Source organism: Artibeus jamaicensis, unplaced genomic scaffold (assembly GCF_021234435.1).
Source record: "Artibeus jamaicensis isolate MK-2021 breed Jamaican fruit bat unplaced genomic scaffold, CSHL_Jam_final contig_540, whole genome shotgun sequence".
Lineage (NCBI taxonomy): Eukaryota > Metazoa > Chordata > Mammalia > Chiroptera > Phyllostomidae > Artibeus > Artibeus jamaicensis.
This window is the reverse complement of record NW_026521879.1, coordinates 4,462,274-4,488,277: the sequence shown is the minus strand read 5'-3', so window position 1 is coordinate 4,488,277 and position 26,004 is coordinate 4,462,274. Positions and strand designations below refer to the sequence as shown.

Genomic DNA, 26,004 nt, shown 5'->3' with positions numbered 1-26,004 from the left:
GAGGCCTGTCCAAATAAGGCCAGGAAATTTTTAGGCGCCAACACCAGCTGCCCGCCAACAGCAGTCCAATCAGGAGCTTTTGCCTTAGTTTGATTGAGCCAATAGCTAACCGCCATATCTGCTTCTGTATCCCTTGCTTGCTTGCTTGCCTGCCCCTATAAAAACCCAGTAGTCTGTAAGCCAGGCGCGACTTCCACTTTGGCGGCTCTGCGTAGCCGCGAGACCACGGTCTCATTTGGGAAGTTCGCCCCTGCGCAGGTAAAAAACTTGGCCAATAAATTTACCATCAAACCGCTCTCAGTGTTCGGGGATTCCTTTCGCTCGCAATTTGAATACAACATTTGGAGGCCCCAGCGAGATCCAAGGAGTGTCTCCGGAGACTGAGACTACGGAGCCCGGGTAAGTTTGCCGCGGAATTTGGTTTGGGAGTCTAGACTCATTTGAGCCGCGAGGTGGTAGGCGAGACGTCGCCGGTAGTCCACCCTCGGGGTTCTCAAGGAGAGGACGCTCTCGAGAACCGGAGCTCTTGCTCCCGCGACTAGGTTGCATTTGGTTTTTGGTATTCGTTCCGCGCCGCGACTGAACGCGCTAGCGAAGTGTGAATGAGTGGAGAGACTGTAGTGCGCCACGGCCTGTTTGTGCGTGAGTGGACTGAGTGGAGAGGAGCGAGGTGTGTGGTTCTGTGCGGGATATTGGTAGCCCTCATCCTTCTAATCGCAGGCGCTGTGAGAAGCGAGAAGAAGGCGTCCGCGATGGGACAAGGAAGCTCCACTTCAAACACTGCCCTTGACTGCTTACTAAAAAATTTCTCTGACTTTCAGAATCGCGCTCGAGGCTATGGGGGTCCACCGCCAGACCCAGAAGTTCTGCGAACTTTCAGTGAAATTGAATGGCCGTCTTTTGGCGTAGGATGGCCGACGGAGGGGACTTTTGATCTGCCCCTCCTTTTTGCGGTCAGGCGGATAGTATATGGGATCCCCCATCCAGATCAGATGGTATATATAGATGTGTGGGTAGACATAGCTACTGACCGCCCCGGTTACATACGCCGGTGTCAGTCCAATGGGCAGAGGAGGAGAAGGGCCATCTGCGTGGCGATGACACCGAGGCAGGCTCCCCGTCTGCAGACAGACAAAGGGTGCCGGCCTCAACGGGACCAGGCAGACGGGGAAGGGAAGAAGCTATATCCTGTCTTGCCTGAAGTACCTGAGGACCCGCTGTTGGCCCCTTCCGCTCCTCCCCCATATCGCCAACCCCTGCCCGACTCCGCGAGCGGGGAAAGGGAGGGAGTCCAGAGCCCTCCCCATACCCGCGGCGGTACTCGGTATGGGGGTGAAAGTTTGGCGCCAAGACAGGATGGCGCCGCCATTTTGCTGGAAACGGTCGCGCCAAAACCAGGTGGCGCCGCCATTTTGCCTCTCAGAGAGGTGCCACCGGCTCCAGACGCCCCATTACATGCACCACCGCGGCTAGTATATGTCCCTTTCTCAACCAGTGATCTATACAATTGGAAACTGCAAAATCCCCCGTTTTCTGAAAAGCCACAGGGATTAATTTCCCTGTTGGAGACCATATTTAGAACCCACCAGCCGACATGGGATGATTGCCAGCAAATTTTACAAACTTTGTTCACTTCAGAAGAAAGAGATAGAATCATGAGAGAAGCTATTAAAGCAGTTATGGGAGAAGAAGGGGAAACCGCGGGAGGGAGGAGGGAAGTATTAGACATGTTACCTGAGCAACCCCCAGACTGGGACCCCAACACGAGCGGGGGAAGGGACGCACTACTCCAATATCGCCGGGCTCTGTTGAGGGGGGTGAAGGCGGCGGCTAGGAAACCAACGAATTTCAATAAGGTTAGTGAGGTAGTACAAGGGAGAGAAGAGTCCCCCGCCAGTTTTCTAGAAAGGCTAATTGAAGCCTACCGAGTGTACACTCCACTAGACCCCCAGGCCCCTGAGAACAGGCGACTTTTGAATATCGCTTTTGCAACCCAGGCAGCCCCCGACATTAGAAAGAAATTACAGAAGATTGAAGGATTTGAAGGAGAGAATATTAGCAAGCTTTTAGAGATTGCACAGAAAGTATATATAAATAGGGATGACCCAGAGATAGGAAAAGCGAAAGAGGTAGCAAAGATCTTAATTGCAGCCCAGGTAGAACCGAAGAAAGAACAAAGAAAAGGAAAGCCAAAAGGCCAGTGGCCAAGAGTAGACAAAGATCAATGCGCCTTCTGCAAGGAAAAGGGGCACTGGAAGAAAGATTGCCCTAAACTGCGGGCAAAGGAGGTCAGTCCTGCGGTACTGCTTCAAACCTTAGATTGACGGGGCCAGGGCTCTATACTTGTTGGCTCCCAGGAGCCCATGGTCACCTTGAATGTCGAAGGGAAACCAGTAGACTTCCTGGTCGACACGGGAGCCACATTTTCTGTGTTGAAGCAACCTCGGGGGCAGAGTCAAAAGGCAACCACAAAGATTATAGGAGCAACGGGTAAGGCCGAAGCATATCCCTGGACAACTGCCAGGATCACCAACTTGGGACAAGGGACTATTACTCACTCCTTTTTAGTTATTCCAGATTGTCCGTACCCGTTACTTGGGAGAGATTTGTTACAGAAACTTCATGCCACTATAAGCTTTAAGCCTTCAGAAACACTTGAGGAGACGAGTGTAGAGGTGACGGTCCCTCTGTCCGAAGAGTACTTGCTGGCGATACTCCCGGACGGCGAGGAGAAGGAAAACAGGATCCTGAAGAGACTGCAAACGCAAGTACCAGGGGTGTGGGCGGAAACAAACCCACCTGGGTTGGCTGTCCACCAACCGCCAGTGCTGGTCCAGCTGGCCAGTACGGCCCACCCGGTCCGGATCAGACAGTACCCTGTCCCAGCACGAGCCAGGCAGGGAATTGCGGGGCACCTGCAACGCCTATTAGAGGCAGGCATTCTGAGAAAATGCCAGTCTGCATGGAACACCCCCCTTCTCCCTGTCCAAAAACCTGGGACCCAGGACTACCGACCGGTACAGGACCTGCGGGAAGTAAACGCTCGAGTCGAGACAATACACCCCACTGTGCCAAACCTGTATACCCTCTTGAGCTCGTTGCCCCCGACTCATACCTATTATTCTGTTCTAGATTTAAAGGACGCTTTCTTTTGCATACCTCTGGCCCCCCAGAGTCAGGAAATTTTTGCCTTCGAATGGAATGACCCTGATAATGGACTAACGGGGCAGTTCACATGGACCAGACTACCCCAAGGGTTCAAAAACTCACCAACCATTTTTAATGAGGCCCTGAGTAAAGACCTCCAGGAGTTCAGGAGAACTCATCCTTCAATAGTCCTCCTCCAGTATGTAGATGACATCTTGGTGGCAGCCCAGACACAGGGGGAATGCGAATCAGCTACACGAGACCTGCTCCGAGACCTCGAAAGAATGGGCTACCGAGTGTCAGCCAAGAAGGCTCAAATCGCGACTCAAACTGTGAGTTACCTGGGGTATGACCTGAAGGGAGGACTGAGGGCCTTGTCAAATCAACGAATCCAGACAGTCCTACAGATTCCCGAACCGACCACCAAAAGACAGGTACGGGAATTCCTGGGGGCTATAGGCTATTGTAGACTGTGGATATTAGGTTTTACGGACATAGCAAGACCCTTATATGACCTAACCAGAGGCAAGGAGGACTCCTTCACGTGGACTGAGGAAGGGAGACAAGCATTCCTGGCCTTGAAGGAGGCCTTAGTCTCAGCCCCAGCCCTCGCTTTGCCCGATTTAACTAAGCCCTTCCAGCTATACGTCGCAGAGAAGGAGGGTACGGCCCTAGGCGTCTTGAGTCAGACTCTGGGCCCATGGAAGAGGCCTGTAGCCTACCTGTCGAAGAAACTTGATCCTGTAGCGTCAGGATGGCCGGCTTGCCTGAGAGCTATTGCGGCCACGTCGCTGCTAGTTAAAGAAGCAGGCAAGTTGACCTTGGGGCAGGACATACAAGTTATAGGAGAACACTATATCGAACAGGTCCTACGGGCCCCCCCTGACCGGTGGTTGTCTAATGCACGGCTGACGCAGTATCAGGTACAGCTGCTAAACCCTCCAGCGGTACAGTTCCTCAAGACTACTGCCTTGAACCCAGCTACCCTGTTGCCCATACCAGATGCCAAGATCGTCCATAGCTGCACCCAAGTCTTAGACACGGTAACTGGCTCCCGCCCGGACTTAAGAGATCAGGCATACGAAAAGGCAGACCTGACTCTCTTTACTGATGGGAGTAGCTTTCAAGAATGGACAGCGGTACGCAGGGACAGCAGTGACCACAGGAGATAAGGTCCTGTGGCGGAAGGCGTTGCCGGCAGGCACCTCTGCACAAAGAGCGGAACTGATAGGGCTAACCAGGGCCCTAGAGATAGCAGAGGGGAAAGTAGCCAACATCTATACTGACAGCCGTTATGCTTTTGCAACCGCCCATATTCATGGGGCCATCTACAGAGAGAGAGGTCTCCTAACTGCAGGAGGAAAGGACATTAAAAACCGAAAAGAGATCCTCTCCCTCCTAGAGGCCATATGGTTGCCCAGGAAGGTCGCCATTATTCATTGTAAAGGCCACCAGAAGGGGGATTCTCCGGTCATAAGAGGAAACAACCTGGCCGATGCTGCCGCCAGGGAAGCCGCCACGGACCAAGAAAGTAGTTTGCTTCCCCTGGTTCCTCAGCCGGACCTGCCCCCGAAGCCCGCGTACTCCCCAGAGGAAGAGCAAGAAGGGGCAAAACTAGGAGGGATGAGAAACGAAAATGGATGGATAATACTCCCAAATACTAAGTTATATTTACCACAAGGGGTACTAACAAAAATTGTCCAGGACATTCATACTAGTACCCACTTAGGGCAGAACAAAATAGAACAGTTAATTAGGAAGCATTACCTGGGACCACACCTGAGGGAGGTAATACACTCCGTTACCTCTCGATGCAAGACTTGCGCAAAGGTGAACGCCCAGAATCAGAAGTTGCCCCGCTTCGTGAGGCACCGAGGGAGCACCCCAGGAGAACTATGGGAGATTGACTTCACCGAAATGCCTAAAGGAAAATCAGGATATAAGTATCTGCTAGTTCTAGTAGATACTTACTCTGGGTGGGTAGAGGCCTTCCCCACTAAGGGAGAGACTGCTTCCACGGTCTGCAAGATCTTAGTAAGAGAGATCATACCCAGGTATGGGATACCAATAGCTATAGGGTCTGATAATGGACCAGCATTTGTCTCCAAAATTTCACAAGAATTGGCTAGTAGATTAGGTATCGATTGGAAACTCCATTGTATTTATAGGCCACAAAGTTCAGGACAAGTAGAAAGGATGAATAGGACACTGAAAGAAACTTTAGTAAAAATAAAAGAGGAGACCGGCGAAAATTGGGTAGAGCTGCTCCCTTTCGCCCTCTTTCGGGTAAGGTGCACCCCGTACATTAAAGGGTGGACGCCCTATGAAATATTGTATGGACAACCAGTACCCTTAATCCCTAAGTTGTCCACAGAAGAAATAGAGGTGTCTAACTATAATTTCCTCAAGTCCTTACAGGCGCTACAAGAGATCCGAGATGAGGTGCGCGCCTTCCAACAAGCCCAACACCAAGAATCTGAGGAAATAAAGGGGAAAAGGCCTAGACAGCCGGAGCCTGGACAGTGGGTATGGATCCTTAATCATCGGAGGGGAAGTTTAGAGCCTCGCTGGACGGGACCATATCAGGTACTGTTAAGCACTCCCTCCGCTGTACGAGTGGCGGAGAAACCCTACTGGATCCATCTGTCCCACATTAAGACTGCCCAACCACCAGAGGAGGAATCACGAACATGGCGGATCCGACCAGATCCAGACAACCCCATGAAGCTTGCCTTTTCACGTATATAGGGCTCCTGATCCTCGGTGGAACCCCAGGTCAGGGCCTAGAGCAACAGGAGTGGGTACTCATAAGGACAGCGGATGGTACAGTCATTGCTACCAATTACACTTGGGATACAGGCCCGGTGGCTCTACGTACAGACTTCTCAAAGTTCTTTGATGACACACTCTGTGATAGAGGGGATATGAGATTATTACCAGAAAGTCCTCAAGCCCCACTAGAGGGTGGTACAAGGGCAGGTAGAGTCTGTAGTGAGGGCTTGTCAGCCTCCTTGAACAGGGCACTTTGGTACACCCCTCATTATGGATGCCCAGAGCCCCCCTCAGGGAAAAGGCTCACATGTAGGTCACATGGAGATTACTACTGCAAGGCATGGGGCTGTGAGACCTTCACGAATGGTGGCTGGATACTGGGAGGAGGAACTGACAAACATATTCTTTTTACCCGAGATAAAAGCAGAGAACCGGGTAGAGGATGGGATGCGGACTGCGCAGCAAACAGGTGTAACCCTACTACCGTGACAGTCTTGAACCCAGGAGACTCAGGGTGGCTAAAAGGTCACACCTGGGGTCTCAGGCTCCATGTCAGAGGTACAGACCCGGGGACCTTCTTTACAGTAAGAAGGCTGCCCACTCAGGGGAGACCGTTATTAAGAGGGGGAACGGGAAAGCTGCCACCTCGCCCACCCAAACCCACCACCAGTCCGGGAAAAGGCGAGGGCCCCTCAACGCTTGAAACACCCATAGGGGCCAGCGGAAACCAGAGTGAGACCATAGAAAATTCACAACTCGAGGGTGCGAACAACTTAAGGCTTCCCCTCGGAGATCCTAAGCCCTTAATAGAGAAACCACACCACCAAGGGGAATCAGCCTTAAGTCTGTTAGAGCAAGTGTTTCCATATTTTAACAATACCCAGCCTAACATAACCGAGTCCTGCTGGTTATGTCTCAGCCCCAGACCCCCATTCTATGTAGGCTTAGGGGTTAACACCACCGGGGAAGGAGAAGGGGTGCCTAAGACAAAACCCCTTCCCGAGAACCCGGACCAGGACCAAATGAAAGACTTCCAACAGTGTACATTTGAAAGTACCCTCACATTAGCAGAATTCCATGGGCGAGGCACCTGTTATTTGCTAGCGAACTATACCCTTGCAGCCTCAAACTATAGTGACTATTGCCTTAACCAAGAGCATTTGCCGAGAGACCCTAGGAATTTGACTATTACATTAGCTCCAGAAGGACTGTGGTTTGTCTGCACTCAAGGTATCTTCAAGTGTCTAGTACCAACCAATCCTGAGCTATGTGTTAGTGCTTACATCATTCCCCAAGTGTACTTATATGGGGGAAACCCTGATTTTCTGATACATGCCCCCATTCGAACCAAGCGAGTCCCATTGCTAATTCCCATCGTCGCCACTATCGGTGTCGTAGGGTCGGCTGCTGTAGGAGCAGGAGCATTGATCCATGGGGAAAACAGTCTCAGGGCCTTGTCACAGACTTTCTCCAAAGACGTCTCCTTACTCCAAGAGCAAGTAGAATATTTAGAGCGCCAAGTAGACTCCCTAGCAGAAGTAGCACTCCAAAATCGAAGGGGGTTAGATCTAGTATTCCTGCAACAAGGAGGAGTTTGTGCAGCTCTTGGAGAAGATTGTTGTTTCTATGCCAACCACTCAGGAATAATTAGAGAAAGTGTAAAAATACTCACTAGACGACTTAAAAGTAGAGAACAGGAGGATGAGTCGTCCTCCTGGTATTCTTCCCTATCTAAGACTTCCCCTTGGCTAAATACATTGATATCGGCACTAGCCGGCCCCTTGATCATCCTCCTATTAGCCCTGACCATAGGCCCAATAATTCTAAACAAGCTCATGGCTTTTATTAAAGATAGAATAGAAACAGTAAAACTTATGGTATTGTCTCAGCCCTATACAATCCTTCCTCAAGAGGAGCATGAGTCAAGGGTTTGACTAATAAGAAAGAGGAGGGAATGTAGAGGCCTGTCCAAATAAGGCTAGCATATAGAGGCCTGTCCAAATAAGGCCAGGAAATTTTTAGGCGCCAACACCAGCTGCCCGCCAACAGCAGTCCAATCAGGAGCTTTTGCCTTAGTTTGATTGAGCCAATAGCTAACCGCCATATCTGCTTCTGTATCCCTTGCTTGCTTGCTTGCCTGCCCCTATAAAAACCCAGTAGTCTGTAAGCCAGGCGCGACTTCCACTTTGGCGGCTCTGCGTAGCCGCGAGACCACGGTCTCATTTGGGAAGTTCGCCCCTGCGCAGGTAAAAAACTTGGCCAATAAATTTACCATCAAACCGCTCTCAGTGTTCGGGGATTCCTTTCGCTCGCAATTTGAATACAACACACACCAGAGAGAGAGAGAAAGCCTACCCTCAGGGTGGAGACCCATTTGTATTGTCCTTGAGCTCCGAAAAGACAGATAAGCGCCCAGGCTGGTGCGGCTGAGTGGATTCAGTGCCAGCTGGTGAATCACAGAGTTGCAGGTTCGATTCCCAGTCAGGGGTAATGCCTTGGTTGTGGGCCAGGTCCCCAGTGAGGGGTGTGCAAGAGGCAACTACCCATTGATGTTTCCCTCTCCATATAAATAAATAAATAAATAAATAAATAAATAAATAAAATTTTAAAAACGCAAATACAAAAAGACAGATAAGCAATAATGGGGAACTTCCAGGCATGGATTTGGACTTTAATGTTTCTGGTAACAAGGAAATTTCTGTGCTTTGGGAACGACGTCGGCTCAGAGCAGGAATGCTCTCAGCCCCCTGGAACTGGGTACCCTGTTGATAAAAACCTGTTTCCTGCCGCTACAAACCTTTGTGTTGCCCACGTACATGGCAGTAAGCAACTGGGTCCCAGGCTGCCCAGGCACAGTTAGGGTGTACTGTGATGCCTGCACATAAATCTGTGTTGCAGAAGACAGAATTCATAAATTCTAGTTATAGGCAAAACATTCAGTACAACTTTATACCTGACCATTCAAAAGATTCCCAGATAGCTACATATTACGGCACCCAAATATATCACACCAGATGAAAATCCTTTGTTTAACAGGTTTTTTAAAGATGTTCTCTCAGCAAATGTACCTACATTGTTTTTTATAAGAACTTTACAGTGACCAAGTAATTGCATCAATTTGGCAATTTTTTGTTAGAATCCATAATTTTAATATATATTTAGGGTTGAAAACGATATCTGTCAGAGCTAAACTGGCTCATTTTAACTGCAATTTTTTTGAATTGGCACCATTTGAGCAACTATTTTAATTGAAGAGTCTTTGAAACAGCCTAAATGGAGTTGTTCAAAATGTCATTTAAATGTTTCATAAAATGCTATTTTGTGTCCAAGAGAAAACTCCTGCTTTTGAAACATTTATTTACACAACATAATTCATTGATTTTACCTAGACACTTTTAGAAAACAATATATTTTTTTCTGAAAATTTACTTCCTTGTGTTTTCTTCTGAACATATATATATTCTTTGTTCTCTACCTTTTAACTAAATATATGCTTCAAAAACTTCTTTAAATTTTTATTGGCAGATAAATGATTAAAACTGCAATATTATACCATTTGTAATATATTATTTAAAATTAAGACACTATTTTTAAATTGAACCCTTGTAAATTTTAGTACAATTTAATAAATTATGCTAAAAGCAATATATTAAAGAGATTTTTTATGTCATACAGATACATTTAAATTAATATTTTATTCACTTCTTCATGTTCTAATTTTTCACTGTGAAATAACCTCATACCTCGTAAAACACTGTAAAAATTCTATGATGTATTACATATACCCTTCACCAATTACTCAGGTATTAACATTTTACATAGCCATTATACAATTATTAAAATTTGGAGTACATTTATCTCTTAATATATTCACTGTTACTTATTTAATTTTAATCTCTATGTGTCTTGATATTTAAAGTAGATTTCATTTTTATCCAAACTCACAATCTGTCTTTTAATTGGTGCATTTAAACTGTCAACATTCAAAGTAATTATTGATATAGTAAAGTAATATCTACCATATTTGTTATTGTTTTCTATTTGTTTTTCTTGTTCTTTGTTCCTATTTTTGTCTTCCATTCTTCTTTTGCTTTGTATGGTTTTAATTGAGCTTTTCATATCATTGTTTTCTCATCTTTCTTAGCACATTGGTTATGCTTTTTTAAAACTTTTTTTTAGTGATTGCCTTAGATTTTTGCATTATATATTTACAGTTAATCAAAGTGCACCTTCAAATAATACTACTATGTTGCTTCATGGGCAGTGTGAGCCCCTCATAGTAATAAAATAATTCTGGTTCCTCCCTCTCATCCCTGGATCATTGCTCGCGGTCATTTCGCTTACGGTTAAGCACACACGTGCACATATATGGCATATATGTAAGCATACATGATGGAATACATTATTGCTATTATTATTTTAAACAACTTATTTGATCAATAAGGATAAAAATAATAGTTTTAATTTCATTCTAACTTATTTTTTCTTTGATGCTCTTCTTTTCTTTTTGTAGATCTGTTCAAATTTCTTGCAAGGCAAGTCTACTGACAATGAATTTACTCCATTTTTTTTCATCCAAGAAAGTCTATTTTTCCTTCATATTTGAAGGCTAGTTTTACAGGTTACACAATTCTAGGTTAGTAAATTTTTTTCTCTTTAAATCTTAATATTTTATCTTACTCACTTCTTGCTTGAATGGTAACTGAAAAGTCAGTTGTAATTCTTATCTTGGTTCCTGTATAGGGAAGGTATTTTTTCCTCTGGCTTCTTTCAGGATTTTTAATTTATCTCTGATTTTCTGTAGTTTAAATATGATGTTCCTAGCTGTAGTTTTCTTTTTTATCCTACTTGGTTTTCTCCCAGCTTCTTAGATCTGTGGTTTGATATCTGACATTAATATTAAAAAATCTCAGTCATTATTGTTTCCTATATTCCTTCTGTTCCTTTCTTTTCCATCTCCTTTGGTATTCCCATTACATAAACATGGTACCTTTTATTGTTGTCCCACAGTTCTTGAATATTATGTTCTACTTCTTTCAGTCTTTGTTTCCTTTGCTTTTCAGTTTTGCAGATTCCTGTGGAGATATCATTAAGCAGAGATTCTTTCCTCAGCCATGTCCCATCTACTAATAAGACCATCAAAGACATTCTTTATTTCTCTTATCATGTTTTTCACTCTAACATTTTTTTTGGTTGTTTCTTAGGATTTCCAACTCTCTGCTTACATTGTCCACCTTTATCTATGAGGGACCTTGGTATAATAATCATAGTTATTTATACTCCCCTATCTGGTCATTTCAACTTCCCTGCCATGACTGGTTCTGATGCTTGCTCTGTCTCTCCAAATTGTATTTTTTGCTTTTCGAAATACCTCGTAATCTTTTCTTGATAGATGGATGATGTAGCCAATAAAAGGAGCTGCTCTAAATAGGCCTTTACTGTTGCGGTGGTAAATTGTGAAGGAAGGAGAAACATTTGATAGTCCTGTGATTAGGTCTCAATCTTTCAGTGCCTATGAATGTGAACTTTGCTTTTCTCCACTTTAGGTAGGAAAGAATGGCTAGATTGGACTGGAGTTGGGTATTTCCCTTCCTCCAGGCTGATTAGACTCTGATGATATCTCAGCAGGATAGCCTCTGGTTAACCAGCTTCTCCTGAGAACAGCTCTTGTTAAGAACATTGGGCCTCATGAGGTTGCTTTCCAGTAAGCAGTGACTACAGGTATTCACCTCTCTCTCCAATTTTGGGAGGACCAGTTTTCCATGTCCTCACTTTTCTCAAGGGTTTAAGAAGAGTTGTTAATTTTCCAGTCTGTCCAGCTTTTTACTTGGTAGGATGACATCGCAGCAGCCAGGTTTCTTTTACGCAAAATGTTCAATTGTTCTTCAATTTGTAATGGTTCTTTGTATTCAAATAATTATGTAGTCAAATATATCAATGTATTTATTATCTCTCGATTTTTTAATATACTTTTATTTTATTGATTATGCCATTACAGTTGTTCTATTTCCCCCCTTCATTCCCCTCCCCCTGCACACCCCTCCCCCACCATTCCCCCCTTTAGTTCATGAACACGTGTCTCAAGTTCTTTAGATTCTACATTTCCCCTACTATTCTTACCCTCCCCCCTATCTATTTTCTACCTACCATCTATGCTTCTTATTTTCTGTACCTTCTCCCCCCTTCTCCTTCTCCCACTCCCCTGATGCTAACCCTCCACGTGATCTTCATTTCTATGGTTCTGCTCCTGATCTAGCTGTCCTCTTAGTTTGCTTTTGTTTTAAGTGTGGTTGTCAATAACTGTGAGTTTGCTGTCCTTTCACTGTTCACCTTTTTTATCTTCTTTTTCTTAGATAAATTCCTTTAACATTTCATATAATAAGGGCTTGGTGATGATGAATGAACTTCTTGAATTTGATCTTATCTGAGAAGCACTTTATCTGTCCTTCCATTCTAAATAAAAATTTTGCTCGATAGATCAATCTTAGTTGTAGGTCTTTGGTTTTCATGACTTGGAATACTTCTTTCCAGCCCCTTCTTGCCTGTAAGGTCTCTTTTGAGAAATCCGCTGACAGTCTGATGGGAACTCCTTTGTAGGTGACTGTCCCCTTAGCTCTTGCTGCTTCTAGGATTCTCTCCTTCATTTTAATCTTGGGTAATGTAATGATGATGTGCCTTGGCGTGTTCCTCCTTGGGTCCAACTTCTTTGGGACTCTTTGAGCTTCCTGGATTTCCTGGAAGTCTATTTCCTTTGCCAGAATGGAGAAGTTCTCTTTTATTATTTGTTCAAATAAGCTTTCCACTCATGGCTGTCTCTCTTCCCCTTCTGGTACCCCTATAATTCAGATGTTGGAGTGTTTAAAGATGTCCTGGAGGTTCCTAAGCCTCTCCTCATTTTTTTGAATTTTTGTTTCTTCATATTTTTCTGTTTGGTCATTTTTTCCTTCCTTCTGGTCTACTTTCTTGATCTGAGTCCCAGTTTCCTTTCTATTACTATTGGTTTCCTGTGCATTACCATTCATTTCAATTAGTTTAGCCTTCATATGTTTCTCTAATTTGTGACTAAAATCAACCAGTTCTGTGATGATCCTGATAACCAGTGTTTTGAACTGTGCATGTGAAAGTTTGGCTATTTCTTCAATGCTTAGATTTATTGGCTCTGGGGCTCTGAGTTGTTCTTGAGCCATGTTTTGATCCGTTTGTGCCTATTACATATGAGGAGAGGAGCCTTAGGCGTTCACCAGGGCAGGGCCACCCAGGTCGCTGGTTTGTGACGCTGTATGTGGGGACGGGGTCAGAGAAGGAGCAATGGAGGTCCTCTCTGCTTGCCCAGTCCACCTCATCGCTCTTCCCCTGCCTGTTTATCTGAGCACAAATGTGCGAGCCCATCGCCCTTCACCGTGCGGTCTCAACGCTCGCTTCTTTACTGCTTTATCTACGCACAAATGCTCAACCGCAGACAGCCAGTGGCGCCTCTTCCCTGGGTCCGCCCGTAGCTAGCCCACACCTGGGATCTGCACCCTCGGCTGCCTGTAAGCCTCCCGGGTTGGGTGATCTTCCCTGCCCAACCTGCTCCGCTGCTGGCTTCACCCCTCTCACCGGTTTAGCTGAGCAGTTCGTTGTTTTTGGTCTCCGTATTGTCGATTTTCTGTATAGTTTGGTTGCATTTATTGTTGTTAAAACTTTATTATTTTTAGATTTGGTTGTGGGAGGATGCAAAGTGTTTCTACCTATGCCTCCATCTTGGCAGAAGTCTATTATCTCTGGATTCTGAATGTATTTTTAAAGTTGTCCCTACACTGATGTTAAAAAGAACTCTGCCTGTTTTCTTCTATTATTTGATTTCTTCTCTTTTTGTTTTTACAATTGTATCCCTGTTCCATTTATTCTTTTGCATATTATGTTTAGGTTAGTATAGAAATTTATTAGTGTGTATAGTATAGGGTGTGTCTAATTTTATTTTGTCTCTAAATTATTACCCAGTTGTGATTATGATGTACTATGAAACCCATTTTCCCTATAGTAATTTGAGATACCACTTCTATTTTATACCAAATTTCTATATGTGCTGTGTCTAATTTTGGATTTTTTTCTGTTCTATTTCTCTAGTCTGCTTGTCTATTTATGAGCCAGTACCACACCAATTTACTGTTGCTTTGTGGTGTGTTTTTATATCTAGGAAGGCTAGTCTTTCTCATAATTTTACCTTTTCAGTGTTTTCATAGCTATTCTTAAATTTTTTATATGAACTTTAGAATTGATTTGTCTAGCTCCATTTAAAAATGCTGGTATTTTTTAAAAGATTTTATTTATTTATTTTTAGAGAGAGGAGGGAAGACAGAAAGAGGGAGAGAAACATCAACATGTGGTTGCCTCTTGAGCACCTCTAACTTGGCATCGGGCCTACAATGCAGGCATGTGTCCTGACTGAAAGTTGAACTGGCGACCCTTAGGTTCACAGGTGTTCAATCCATTCAGCCACAACAGCCAGGGCAAAATGCTGATATTGTAATTGAATTGCATTAAAATTACACATTATTTAGGGAGAACTGATAACTTTGTAATATCCTACACACGAACAAGTTTTTTTTTTAATTTGTCCAAATCTACTTCTGTATCTTTAAAGCCAAATTTATTCACACACAAAACCATTTAAGCATATACTCATTGACAAGACAAAGACAACTAAACTTGTGTACATGTTTAATCTAGATCCTTCTGTTATATCTTGAGACCCAGGGTCCACTAGAAATCCATGGATGGGATTCAAGACCATAATGAATTCCTTAAAAATTATATGCAAAATTCTGTGTGTGTGTGAGTGTGTGCGTGTGTGTGTGTGGCTTAAGTTGAATTTTTTTTATTTTGTTTTCTCTGAAATCATTATATTCTTCTTCTGTATTCTCACTCAAGGATAAACTTCCTAGAGCGTAAGATTTCTCAATTATAGCAAACTTATATGTTAAAGAAAAGAAATACAGTACATAAACACTATAATTTCTTGTAATGTTTCCAAGTCCAATGAACAAAGCAGAAAATAGTTTCTCTCCATCCAGAACTGAGGCAAGCAATACGAGAAAAAGCTATGGAAGGCTGATGGTTTTACTAAAGGGCTTGCAGACTTAGTTGAAGGCAAAACACCAAAATTAAGTAGAAGAACCACAAAAGTCACCTATAACCTATTTCAACAAAGAATGTGATAAGGACGAGTTCACAGACAGGGCACTCTTGTCTGCAAAGAAATGTCTTAAACTTGGACTTTCCATCAACAAGGAGAAGAGCTTTCAGGTAATCTGATGTGTTATGAAAATATCATTGTGTTATTTGTAATCTTACTCCCAACATTTCCCACATTCAGAATTTTCATTTTCCAACAGTGACAACAGATACAAAGATAGGGAATAGAGGGTGAAGAAAATGTCTCTTCTTCCTCCTCCTCCTTCTTCTCTTCTACTTTCTTTATTAGCAAAGCAATTGTTTTCATTTGATCAAATTTCCCCATACACTGACAACTTGGGTTTGGCTATATCCCTTTTATGTGATCTTCCATTCTTCTGTATTTTTCTTCCAGGGTGTATGATCTCTACATCTCTCTTTCTCCTTTATTTTATTATTTTTCCTTTTGTGTCTTTTTCCTCTCCAGGTTTAACCCTATGCCTATACCCTTCACTAAAATTTTTTGTCCCCAGGAAAGATGTTTAGCTTTAATAGTCTTTCTTAGTGTCTAGATCAGTGGTTTTTAATCTGATTAGAATTGCATGGAGTACTTTCTACCAACTACTGATATCTGGGCCCTCCATCCAGAGATTCTGCCTGAGTGGCAGGGGTGAGGCCCAGCAGCAGCTATAATTAAATTCTCCCAGAGGACCTAATATGCAGCCAGGGTTGAAAACAGTGACCCAGTGTTACCATCCAGCAACAAACTGGTTCTGTGCCAAGACCCATAAATTAACTTTCCTATGTACAATCATGAAAGCTCCCCCAGCCTATGTTTCCATGAGTTGAACTTAGCAATTATTACTTTTCTTCCTTTACTCCTTAGTTATTTGGGAACCATAGAATTTTAGACACTGTAGTATTCATAGAAATTATCTAGCTCAGCCCTGGAAGCTGTAGCTCAGTAAACTGAGTGCCAGCCTTTGAACCAAAGGGTCGGTAATTTGATTCCCAGTCAGGGCACATGCCTGGATTGCAGGCCAGGTCCCCTGTGAGGGGGTGCAAGAGGCAACCACACATTGATGTTTCTTTCCTTCTCTTTCTCCCCCTTATTCTCTAAAAATACCCACCCTTTCCCTCTAAAAATGAATAAATACAATTCTTTAAAAATTTGTCGACCTCAATTTCTGGCAAAGGAAATAGACTTCCAGGAAATCCAGGAAGCTCAGAGAGTCCCAAAGAAGTTGGACCCAAGAAGGAACACACCAAGGCACATCATCATTACATTAGCCAAGATTAAAATGAAGGAGAGAATCCTAGAAGCAGCAAGAGCTAAGGGAACAGTCACCTACAAAGGAGTTCCCATCAGACTGTCAGCTGATTTCTCAAAAGAGACCTTACAGGCAAGAAGGGGCTGGAAAGAAGTATTCCAAGTCATGAAAACCAAAGACCTATATCCAAGATTGCTCTATCCAGCAAAGCTTTCATTTAGAATGGAAGGGCAGATAAAGTGCTTCTCAGATAAGATCAAATTCAAGAAGTTCATTCATCATCACCAAGCCCTTATTATATGAAATGTTAAAGGAATTTATCTAAGAAAAAGAAGATAAAAAAGGTGAACAGTGAAAGGACAGCAAACTCACAGTTATTGACAACCACACTTAAAACAAAAGCAAACTAAGAGGACAGCTAGATCAGGAGCAGAACCATAGAAATGAAGATCACATGGAGGGTTAGCAACAGGGGAGTGGGAGAAGGAGAAGGGGGGAGAAGGTACAGAAAATAAGTAGCATAGATGGTAGGTAGAAAATAGAGGGGGGAGGGTAAGAATAGTAGGGGAAATATAGAATCTAAAGAACTTGAGACACCTGTTCATGAACTAAAGGGGGGGAATGGTGGGGGAGGGGGTGTGCAGGGGGGGAATGAAGGGGGGAAATAGAGCAACTGTAATGGCATAATTAATAAAATATATTTTAAAAAAGAAGAGAAAAAATTTAAATTAAAAGAAGTAATCTAAAGTCTAGAGAGAGAAAAGACCTTACCCCTAATCACATATCTAGTAAGTGCCAGGACTGTGCTATGTAACTGGCTCTAAAATACTGTTTTTAGTCCTTATTTTTTTAGGTAGCCCTAGATATACATTCAGTCTTTAGCTTCCTTCCCCAAATCTCTATCTTTCCTTTTGTATTCTAGCTTGGATGTTTCACACCCTATCATACTAAGATTAATATTTTCTGTTTATTGAAATTTTAGTATCAGGTGTTTTGAGATATGTGCTTTCTCTCACCTCATATCACAAATTCTTCCCCATCACAAATTTTCGCCATTCTAATGATTTCTTTTGCACTCAAACCCTAACTTCATCTATAACATAAGAACAAAAAGTCACTAGGTAAAGCTTTAGTAGCCCAGAGCACCACTTGAAAAATGATAAAATATGAAATATCATATTGCTTTGAATTACGTATATAAGGAAACTGAAATTTTTCTCAACATAGAAACCTAAAAGCAAAAATACAATGTGGGCGCCATCTCCTGGAGAGATTTTGCCAACCTGTGGACATCTCCCTCCCTGCCCCTGGAAGTAAAACATTTAGCTTTTATTCTTTTTTTAATGCATTAGTTTATTTATTATTGTTCCATAATAAATTTAAGACAACTTCCAAAATATACAGACAATAGAAAAGTGAAAACTAAATTTCAAAGCACAAGAGTCAGACAAATGCACAGTGGAAAAGAAGCTACAGGATGAGAAGGGAAAATAAAACACCAGTCAGTAATCAGGGTTCCCACACAGCAGCACAGATCGACTTAAAAATTTAAGAAGGGCTTAGAAGGGGTAAATGCTGAGTTTATTTTTTATGTTAAGTTCGAGTTGCCTGTAGGATGACTATGAGGAACTGGTACGTGTGTAGCTGGGCATTTAAATTTATAGCTCTTGAAACAGCTGAGAGAGATGGACTAGAAGGCTATCAGCCTGTGGTCACCGACGTGCTAGGCACATGAACTTGCGCAGGAAGAGTGTGGAGAAGACACAGACCCCTGAGGAATACTGATGTTTAAGGGCGGTCAGTAAAAGGTAGGCAGCATAACGAGAATGGCCTATGGAGCCAAACTTCCTTATTTAAATAACAGCACCTCTATTTCCTAGGACTAACACTTAAGTTACACTAAAAAATATTTAAAAACTGGTTTTACATGTAATCTTATTACATTAAATCGACTTTTAGAATTAGTTTCTTTTTAAATCTCCCGGCTGTAGTGACCGATCCCTAAGCACTTTGGAACTGTCTTTCCTGGTGGAGTCTGGAATGGAAGAGGTTCCAAACAGTGGTGTTTTCTTATTATTCCTGCTTCTAAACCCAGATGTCAGCTGGCCTCACTGGCTCCCTTTCCTTTTCCATTTGCCTTCCAGGCTGCAAAATCCTGGGTCGGGAAAAGGGCAGGGACATCAGCAGGGCTGCCCCCACACTTTGCGACAGTCTTTTTTAGTCACCTTCACAGCTGAATACGACTTTGTGTTGCTGAGGAGGAAAATACAAAGAATTGCCATGATTTTCTGGCTATACCTTGAGTTTATTTGTATAGAGTTATTTAGAATGTTGTTCTATTTAGTCTTTTTAAAATCTCGTGTGGTTATAACTGTTGCTTGTTCCAGCAAAAACCCCGTTTCAGTTATTTTCCATTGTGAACCAGATGAACCTTTTCACTGAAACGATCACATTGTCTCATCAAATTTCAGGTCACTCGCAATTTCTTTTTTTCTTAATTCCGCAGAGAGAAGAGGACTGAACTCTTAAAAACTCTGCCCTACTCTCACCCACACTCCCTGGGTAGAGCTCAATTTCAGCTGAAATCTTCACACATCATTTCTGTTCAGTGCTGAGTCAAAGGGGCCTGGGCATTTTGGCTAAATGGTTCTGTAATTCCTTGTGACCAATTCCTTTTGCATTTTCTCTCTCAAAGCTCTGTAATAATTTTAACCAGGTTTTGATAATGGGTTATAAATTTCCCTAATCTACTGGAACCTTCTGTGCCTCTGAATAATGTAATCTATCAGAAAAATTTGTCACCTCCTTCCATCTGTGCCAGTAGCATAACCAGCTGCTGGTTTTTCTTCTTGTCTGGGAACCTGGAGCATTCTCCTCTAGCATCTCCCATATGTTCACTTCATGTAAATTTCTATATTGCAGATCCCTTTTCATTCAAATCTGTAATTAAATGATACATTTCATCTCTAAGGTAAGATTTGATATGTGTACTCTGAATTTTCTTGTTCAATTCAGGGATAATTTTTAACGTGGAATCATATCACATGCGCAGTCAGAGGAGTGCATATAAATTCCTAATATGGGTTTTATTTATTTAATAAAACCAAATAACACAGAGAACAAGCAACTGAATAACCATTATATAGAAAAAAGAGTTTGTGTTGACATTCTCTGGTATAACATTGTACCACTTGTTATTATTGTATTAATACTTTTTATGAAAACAAGAGTTATAAAGTTAAAAAAAAGTATAATATAATATACGGTTAAAAATGACTTAGAAAGCTTTTCTCCCCAAGAATATTGAGGTCACAGAGTTTCAAATTATTAATAATATTCTGTTATGTATTTTTGATTATCAAGTATTGAGGTTTTAAAGTTGTATATGTTTCTGAAATTATTTATAAACCATATTTGATACTCTCAGATCATGTCTCATCAATGAAGGTGGATAAAAGTCAACCTTCATTGAGGTACTAGCCAACTGGAAATACAAAATCAGAAGTTATAAGTAAATTTGATCAATCTTTAGAACGCACCGATGAATATTTCTTCAGCTCTACCTGAGAGATTTGAGGAATGTTCTCATTAAATAGAGAATATGGAATAAGGATTAGCTAATCTTACAATCACAAAATGTTACCAGTAGAACAGATGGCCTAAGTGGTCTGACTTCATGGTTTTATAACTGAGGAAGCAGAGGCCTTATCCAAAATAGTGGATTATCCAAAATCACACAGCTGATTAATGCAGAGCCCAGATCAAGCCATAACTCCATCTCCCAGATGAATGTCCTTCCCGCTCTGCAAGTGTAGCACCACACACCAACGTCCAGTGGCTGAAGCTCCTTGATGCAGGGCCAGGCCCTTCGTGTGACTGTGCCTGAGCGAAGCCAACCTTGTTAGTCTCTCCTTCCTTTCAGTGGTCCCTCCCAGTCCCTCAACAGGCCCTTCCCTGCTGTGATCCTACTCCGTTCTTCCCCACAAAAGCTCACCAATGTTTTACCTGATCCCCCCCAAAATTCAAAGTGGCAGCTCACAAGTCTATTCCATTAATCAGATAAATGTGCCCAGGAAGAGACCTAAATAAATGTTCCCACATGCATGTGATTTCAGTGTAGAAACACAGAGTAGTCTTTCTGTTAACATTGAACTCCAATAGTAAAGAACTGGCATAAGCATCAGTTTGAGAAAACAAAAAATGTTTACAGACTCCTTTTACTTTTCCATTTATCTGAAAAAACCTGAATTAATTTCAATGGTCAAAATGTGTGTTCTTATGATTTAGATCATATTTACCTACTTTATTAAGAAAAAATCTGAGACAGTGGCTTTGATTTTAACCAACATAATATGAGTATCTGAGGATATTTGAGAAGATGAATACAGCTTTCTAATCTTTCATCCAGGAATTACATCACTAGCCATGAAGTCAGGCAGCCCTAGAGATACAAATTACTTATCATCACCAACATACTGAGGATTTCAGCACCAGGAATTTTATACCAGAAATGTGTGTAAGACAGCCCCGTGGCAGCTGAGTACAACAGATGTTTATGGTGTGGGAGGATGGAGTCTCCCTGAATACCTGAAATTATACATACCCCATATACACACAGCTCTGCCTTGCCGGGTACTTCACATTCTGTAAATATGAGAAGAGACAAAACGGGGCCTTCAGTGAAAGGCCCTCTATTCATGGACAGCCCAGAGAGGGCTTGGGCTTTAACACTTAATTAAACCATCTAAGAGGATATACCTGCTCTTTCATCTTGCTCATTATCTCAGTAATGCTCTTTGGGGTGTGAATTAGTCTAAAACACACATACACACACACACAAGAGAGAGAGCAACAAAGTCACCCAATGATTCCAATAGTAGGGAAACAAAGGAAGGACAGAATGTCAAGAGACATTGAAAAGTTTCACTTGGCACACGTGCAGAAAGTTACTGTTCCAGCCAGGCAACCATATGCCAGTAACGTGGCACAGCCATTCTTTGGGCATGAGTCCAGGACTCTGGTCTGCTACTGTCTAATTTGGATTAATAATTCACTGTGTTGTTTGAAAAGATTACATAATGTGGTTCACCTGGTCAGCTGAATCATAAAGACTGGCTCATCCCAAGTTACACACACAGTTTTCAATGTTACCAAGCAAAATAACTTCCCAATTTAATCTTCTAAAGGTAATATCAACTCACTCAAAGAGAGTGCAAAAAGAACTATCTACTAAAGGTGATTTGGCAATGTATGTATCAAGGGAAGAGAGAAAATGAGGGAGATAAAAGAAATCAATATGCATTAGATGCCTGCCCTGTGCTAAGCATGCTGGGAACATATAATCCTCATAACAGTTCTGTCAAGAAGGTAATAGTATTCCCATCAAAGATATGAAGAGATTAAGGTTTAGAAAAGGTGAGCAAATGCTCAGATTCATTCATCTCTTTGGAAAGACTCCAAATTCTTCATAAAAATGATGAGCTTAGTGGGCAAAAAAAAAGTACTTGAAAAAAGAAAACACACTAAAATATGTGGTACACATGAAATATAGAAGTGCTGAAGACATTTCAAGCATTATTAATCGAATAGTGATATAGCTGGTCAGAACACATCATGGAGATGAGCTTTGACATGGCTCCAAAGCTTCTCAACTTTTTAAACAATGAGTTGCTCTATGTTGAAATGCTGACCTAATTCCCCAAGCTGAGAAACATCAGGGGAATGTCAAAGTTAAAAGCTCTCGAGTTTGGGAGGAGAGGAAGATGGTGACAGAGTAGGACGGAACATACTCCAGCTCCCGTACACGTGGGTGAAAAGCCTGGCCGAGCTACTGAGAAACAGCGTAATTAAGTAATAGATCCAGAGCATTTATGAAGTTGGGAGAGCACTGATTGTGAGGGACATTGAGGTTCCGGTCAGTGGCAGGTTAGCGGTACATAAGGGAGTCGAGTAGAGTCAGGAATGGCACCGAGGCGGCGCCCAGGGCTGGGCAGCTCTGGTGCTACGGCTGCTGGAGCAGAGCTGTGACGGGCGCTGGAGGCGTCCCTCTCGGGAGTGGGGATACAAAGTGGCCCCGGTAGGCGACCAGCAAGGGTCAGCAGTTTTCTCCCCCACCTCCTGTCTGGGCAGCGCAGGCAGAGGCCTGTGCAATTGAGTTTACACAGAGCAGAGAGCACCAAAAACAAAGGGCCGTGTTCATCTGCAGACTCTGTGGTTGCCAGCCCTGAAGAATTGAGAGGTGCATGGTTGCCACCAGTCTAGCTGGAGATTGCACTGGGCTGAGAAGCGGGCTGTCTAGGGAGGCTTTTTTATTATCATTATATCCTTTTTGAAAATTGACTGAGGTGCTCTACTGCAGTGGCTTGGCTTGCTTACCACCCAGCCTGGCAGCGAGGAATTATTGCGCCAGAGAGCGAGGTAACCAGGCAGCCTGGCAGGAGAGCGGGTGCCCACATCTGGTCTGGTAGCCTTGATGGCACGCGCTGGCAACACAGCCAACAGAGAGGTCCTGCTGCAACCAGAAAAACCGGTTTGGACAGTTTAAAACCAACAAGGGAAGTTTTTTTTCTTTTATTATGTAGGGGGTTTTTTTGTAATCTCATTTATTTTGAATTTTATTATTGCTTTATCTTTCAATACTTCAATCCTCTTCTTTCTTTTTTCCTGTCTTAGTCCTTCTTCCCTTCTTCCCGAACTTATCACTTTTTCCTCCCTTCTCCTGCCTTTTTTTTGTGCTGTTTTCTTTTGTTTGTTTGTTGCTACATACTTGTATTTTTTTTTCATTATTCTCACTTCTTTTATAGTCCAATAGTATCTTTGTACTCCTCCTCCTCCTGTATAGGCTTCTTAGTCTTGGCGGGTTATATTATATTATCTGACAGGTCTCCTCTGTTCTTTCCTCCACAATCTATTTCTAATTTTCTATACCTTACGCCTCTTGTTTTCCTTTAGCACACTACCCGAAGCTCTACACTCCCTATTCAGACTGATCTTATCAAGTCGGTCACAGGATTGTTGCTCTAATAATACTGTAAATAATAGCTGTTCTATATAACTGTAAACACTTCACAACTAATCTCCCAGATCTTAGCCCACTTTACAAGTTCCTGAATTTTATTACTGGAGTAATTAACTCTATTTGCTCACACAATACACCTATCTACTATTTCTTACTCTCACCTTACCTCAAAATCTGACCATCTGCAACCTCACTGCTTTCTAGTCCCAACTCACAAGCCTTCCCTCCCCAACAAGAAGCTTATCTTTTGTCCATCCTTTCGTAAAAGTGGCAAGTTGGGTTGAAGATTACGCTAACATTATATATAGCCTAAAGATCTTCTATCACTTCCCTACCGAATGTGATTATAACTATCATAAAATACTCTTCTGCTGTCATGAAACATTTGGCCTCCCCCTCCAACTGATTGCACACACACGAAAAAAAGGAGTAGGTAGAAACGGAGATCATCAAGATACCGGCAGGAGCCTGCACCACTGAAATTCACAGGTATTCTACCACAGAAGTTCACACCATAAACCCAGGGAGTCAGAACAGACCAATTTTAGAAGCTGAGGCTAACAAAAAGAGTCTCAAAAACAATGGGAAGACAAAGAAACAATCCCCAAATGAAGGAAAAGGCGGAACCCGCAAAAAGAATGTTAAATGAAATAGAGACAAATCAACTACCAGATATTGAATTCAAAGCACTGGTTATCAGGAAGTTCAAAGAGCTCACAATGAGCTACCAGAAACTACAGGGGAGCTATAACGATCTCACCACAAACTATATCAACATGAAAAAGGAATAGAAACTATCAGCAAGGGACAAGAGGAAATGAAGAATATAATTTCTGAACTGAAGAACACAGTAGAAAGTTTCAAAAGTAGAATCAAGGAAGCAGAAGATAGGATCAGCGAGTTGGAGGACAAAGTAGAAAACATTTCGCAGAAAGAGCAAGAAAATGAAAAGAGGCTCAGAAAGAATGAAGAGGGATTAAGAGAAATGCAAGACAATATGAAATGTAATAATATCCAAATAATAGGAATACCAGAAGGAGAAGAAGAAGAACAAGGGATAGAAAACGTATTTGAAAGAGTAATGAGAGAAAATTTCCCCAATTTGATGAGAGAAAAAGTCACACAAATCCAAGAATCACAGAGAGTCCCGAACAAGAGAAACCCAAAGAGGCCCACTTCAAGACACATCATCATCAAAATGGCAAAATTCCAAGACAAAAAGAGAATCTTAAAGGCAGCAAGGGAGAAAAAAGAAGTACCATACAAGGGAGCCCCAATAAGGTTAGCTACTGACTTCTCAATGGAAACACTCCAAGCAAGAAGAGAATGGCAAGAAATATTCCAAGTAATGAGAACTCGAGGCCTACAACCAAGGCTACTTTATCCAGCAAGGCTCTCAATCAAGATAGAAGGCCAAATAAAGAGCTTCCAAGACAAAAGAAGTCTAAAAGATTATGCCTCCACCAAACCAGCCCTACAAGAAATACTAAAAGGACTGCTTTGAGGAAAGGAAAGAAAAGAGACAGACAGAGAGAAACAGGTACAAAAATGGCAATGAATAAGTACCTATCAATAATAACCTTAAATGGAAATGGATTAAATGCTTCAATCAAAACACATAGAATAGATGAATGGATAAGAAAGAATGACCCACACATATGCTGCCTACAAGAGACCCACCTCAGGACAAAAGACCATCACAGACTAAAAGTGAAAGGCTGGAAACAAATTTTTCAAGCAAATGGACAAGAAAAAAAAGCTGAGGTAGCAATTCTCATATCAGACAAAATAGACTTCAAAAAAGGGCCATAAGGAGAGACCCAGAAAGTCACTTCATAGTACTCAAGGGAAGAATCCATGAAGAAGACAGTAACATCGTAAATATATATGCACCCAACATAGGAGCACACAAATATATCAAGAAAATCTTAGAGAACTTCAAGAAAGATATTGACAGCAACACAATTATACTGGGGGATTTTAACACCCCACTATCAAAAATGGACAGATCTTCCAAACAAAATATCAACAAAGATATTGTGGCATTAAACAGAGTCCTAGATGAAATGGACTTAACTAATATATATAGAACCCTTCATCCCAAAGAAGCAAAATACAGATTCTTTTCAAATGCACATGGAACATTTTCAAAGATAGACCACATGATAGGACACAAAACGAGCCTCAACAAATTCAAGACAATTGAAATCATACCAAGCATTTTCTCTGACCACAAAGGACTGAAATTGGAAACCAACCCCAAAGGAAAAAACCCAAAACACCCAAAATCATGGAGACTGAATGGTATGCTATTAAACAACAAATGGGTCAAGAATGAAATTAGGGAAGAAATCAAGAAGTTATGGAAACAAATGAAAATGAACTCCCAACAACCCAAAACTTATGAGACACAGTGAAGGCAGTCCTGACAGGGAAGTTTATAGCAATACAGGCCTACCTAAAGAAGATAGAAACATTTCAAACAAACAACCTAACCCTACGCCTGCAAGAACTCCAGGAACAACAACAAAGATAGCCCAAAGCAAGTAGAAGGAAGGAAATAACCAAGATCAGAGCAGAACTAAATGACATAGAAACTAAAAGCACAATTCTAAGGATCAATGAATCCAGGAGTTGGTT

General features: G+C 42.2%; 1 protein-coding gene across 1 annotated transcript; it reads left to right on the top strand.

Annotated features, from left to right (window-relative positions):
• Positions 1-6,071: 6,071 nt before the first annotated feature.
• Positions 6,072-7,853, top strand: LOC128628113 (endogenous retrovirus group S71 member 1 Env polyprotein-like). The gene has a single exon (XM_053669972.1). The coding sequence runs from the start codon at positions 6,072-6,074 to the stop codon at positions 7,851-7,853; it is 1,782 nt and encodes a 593-aa protein (XP_053525947.1).
• The last annotated feature ends 18,151 nt before the right edge of the window (positions 7,854-26,004 follow it).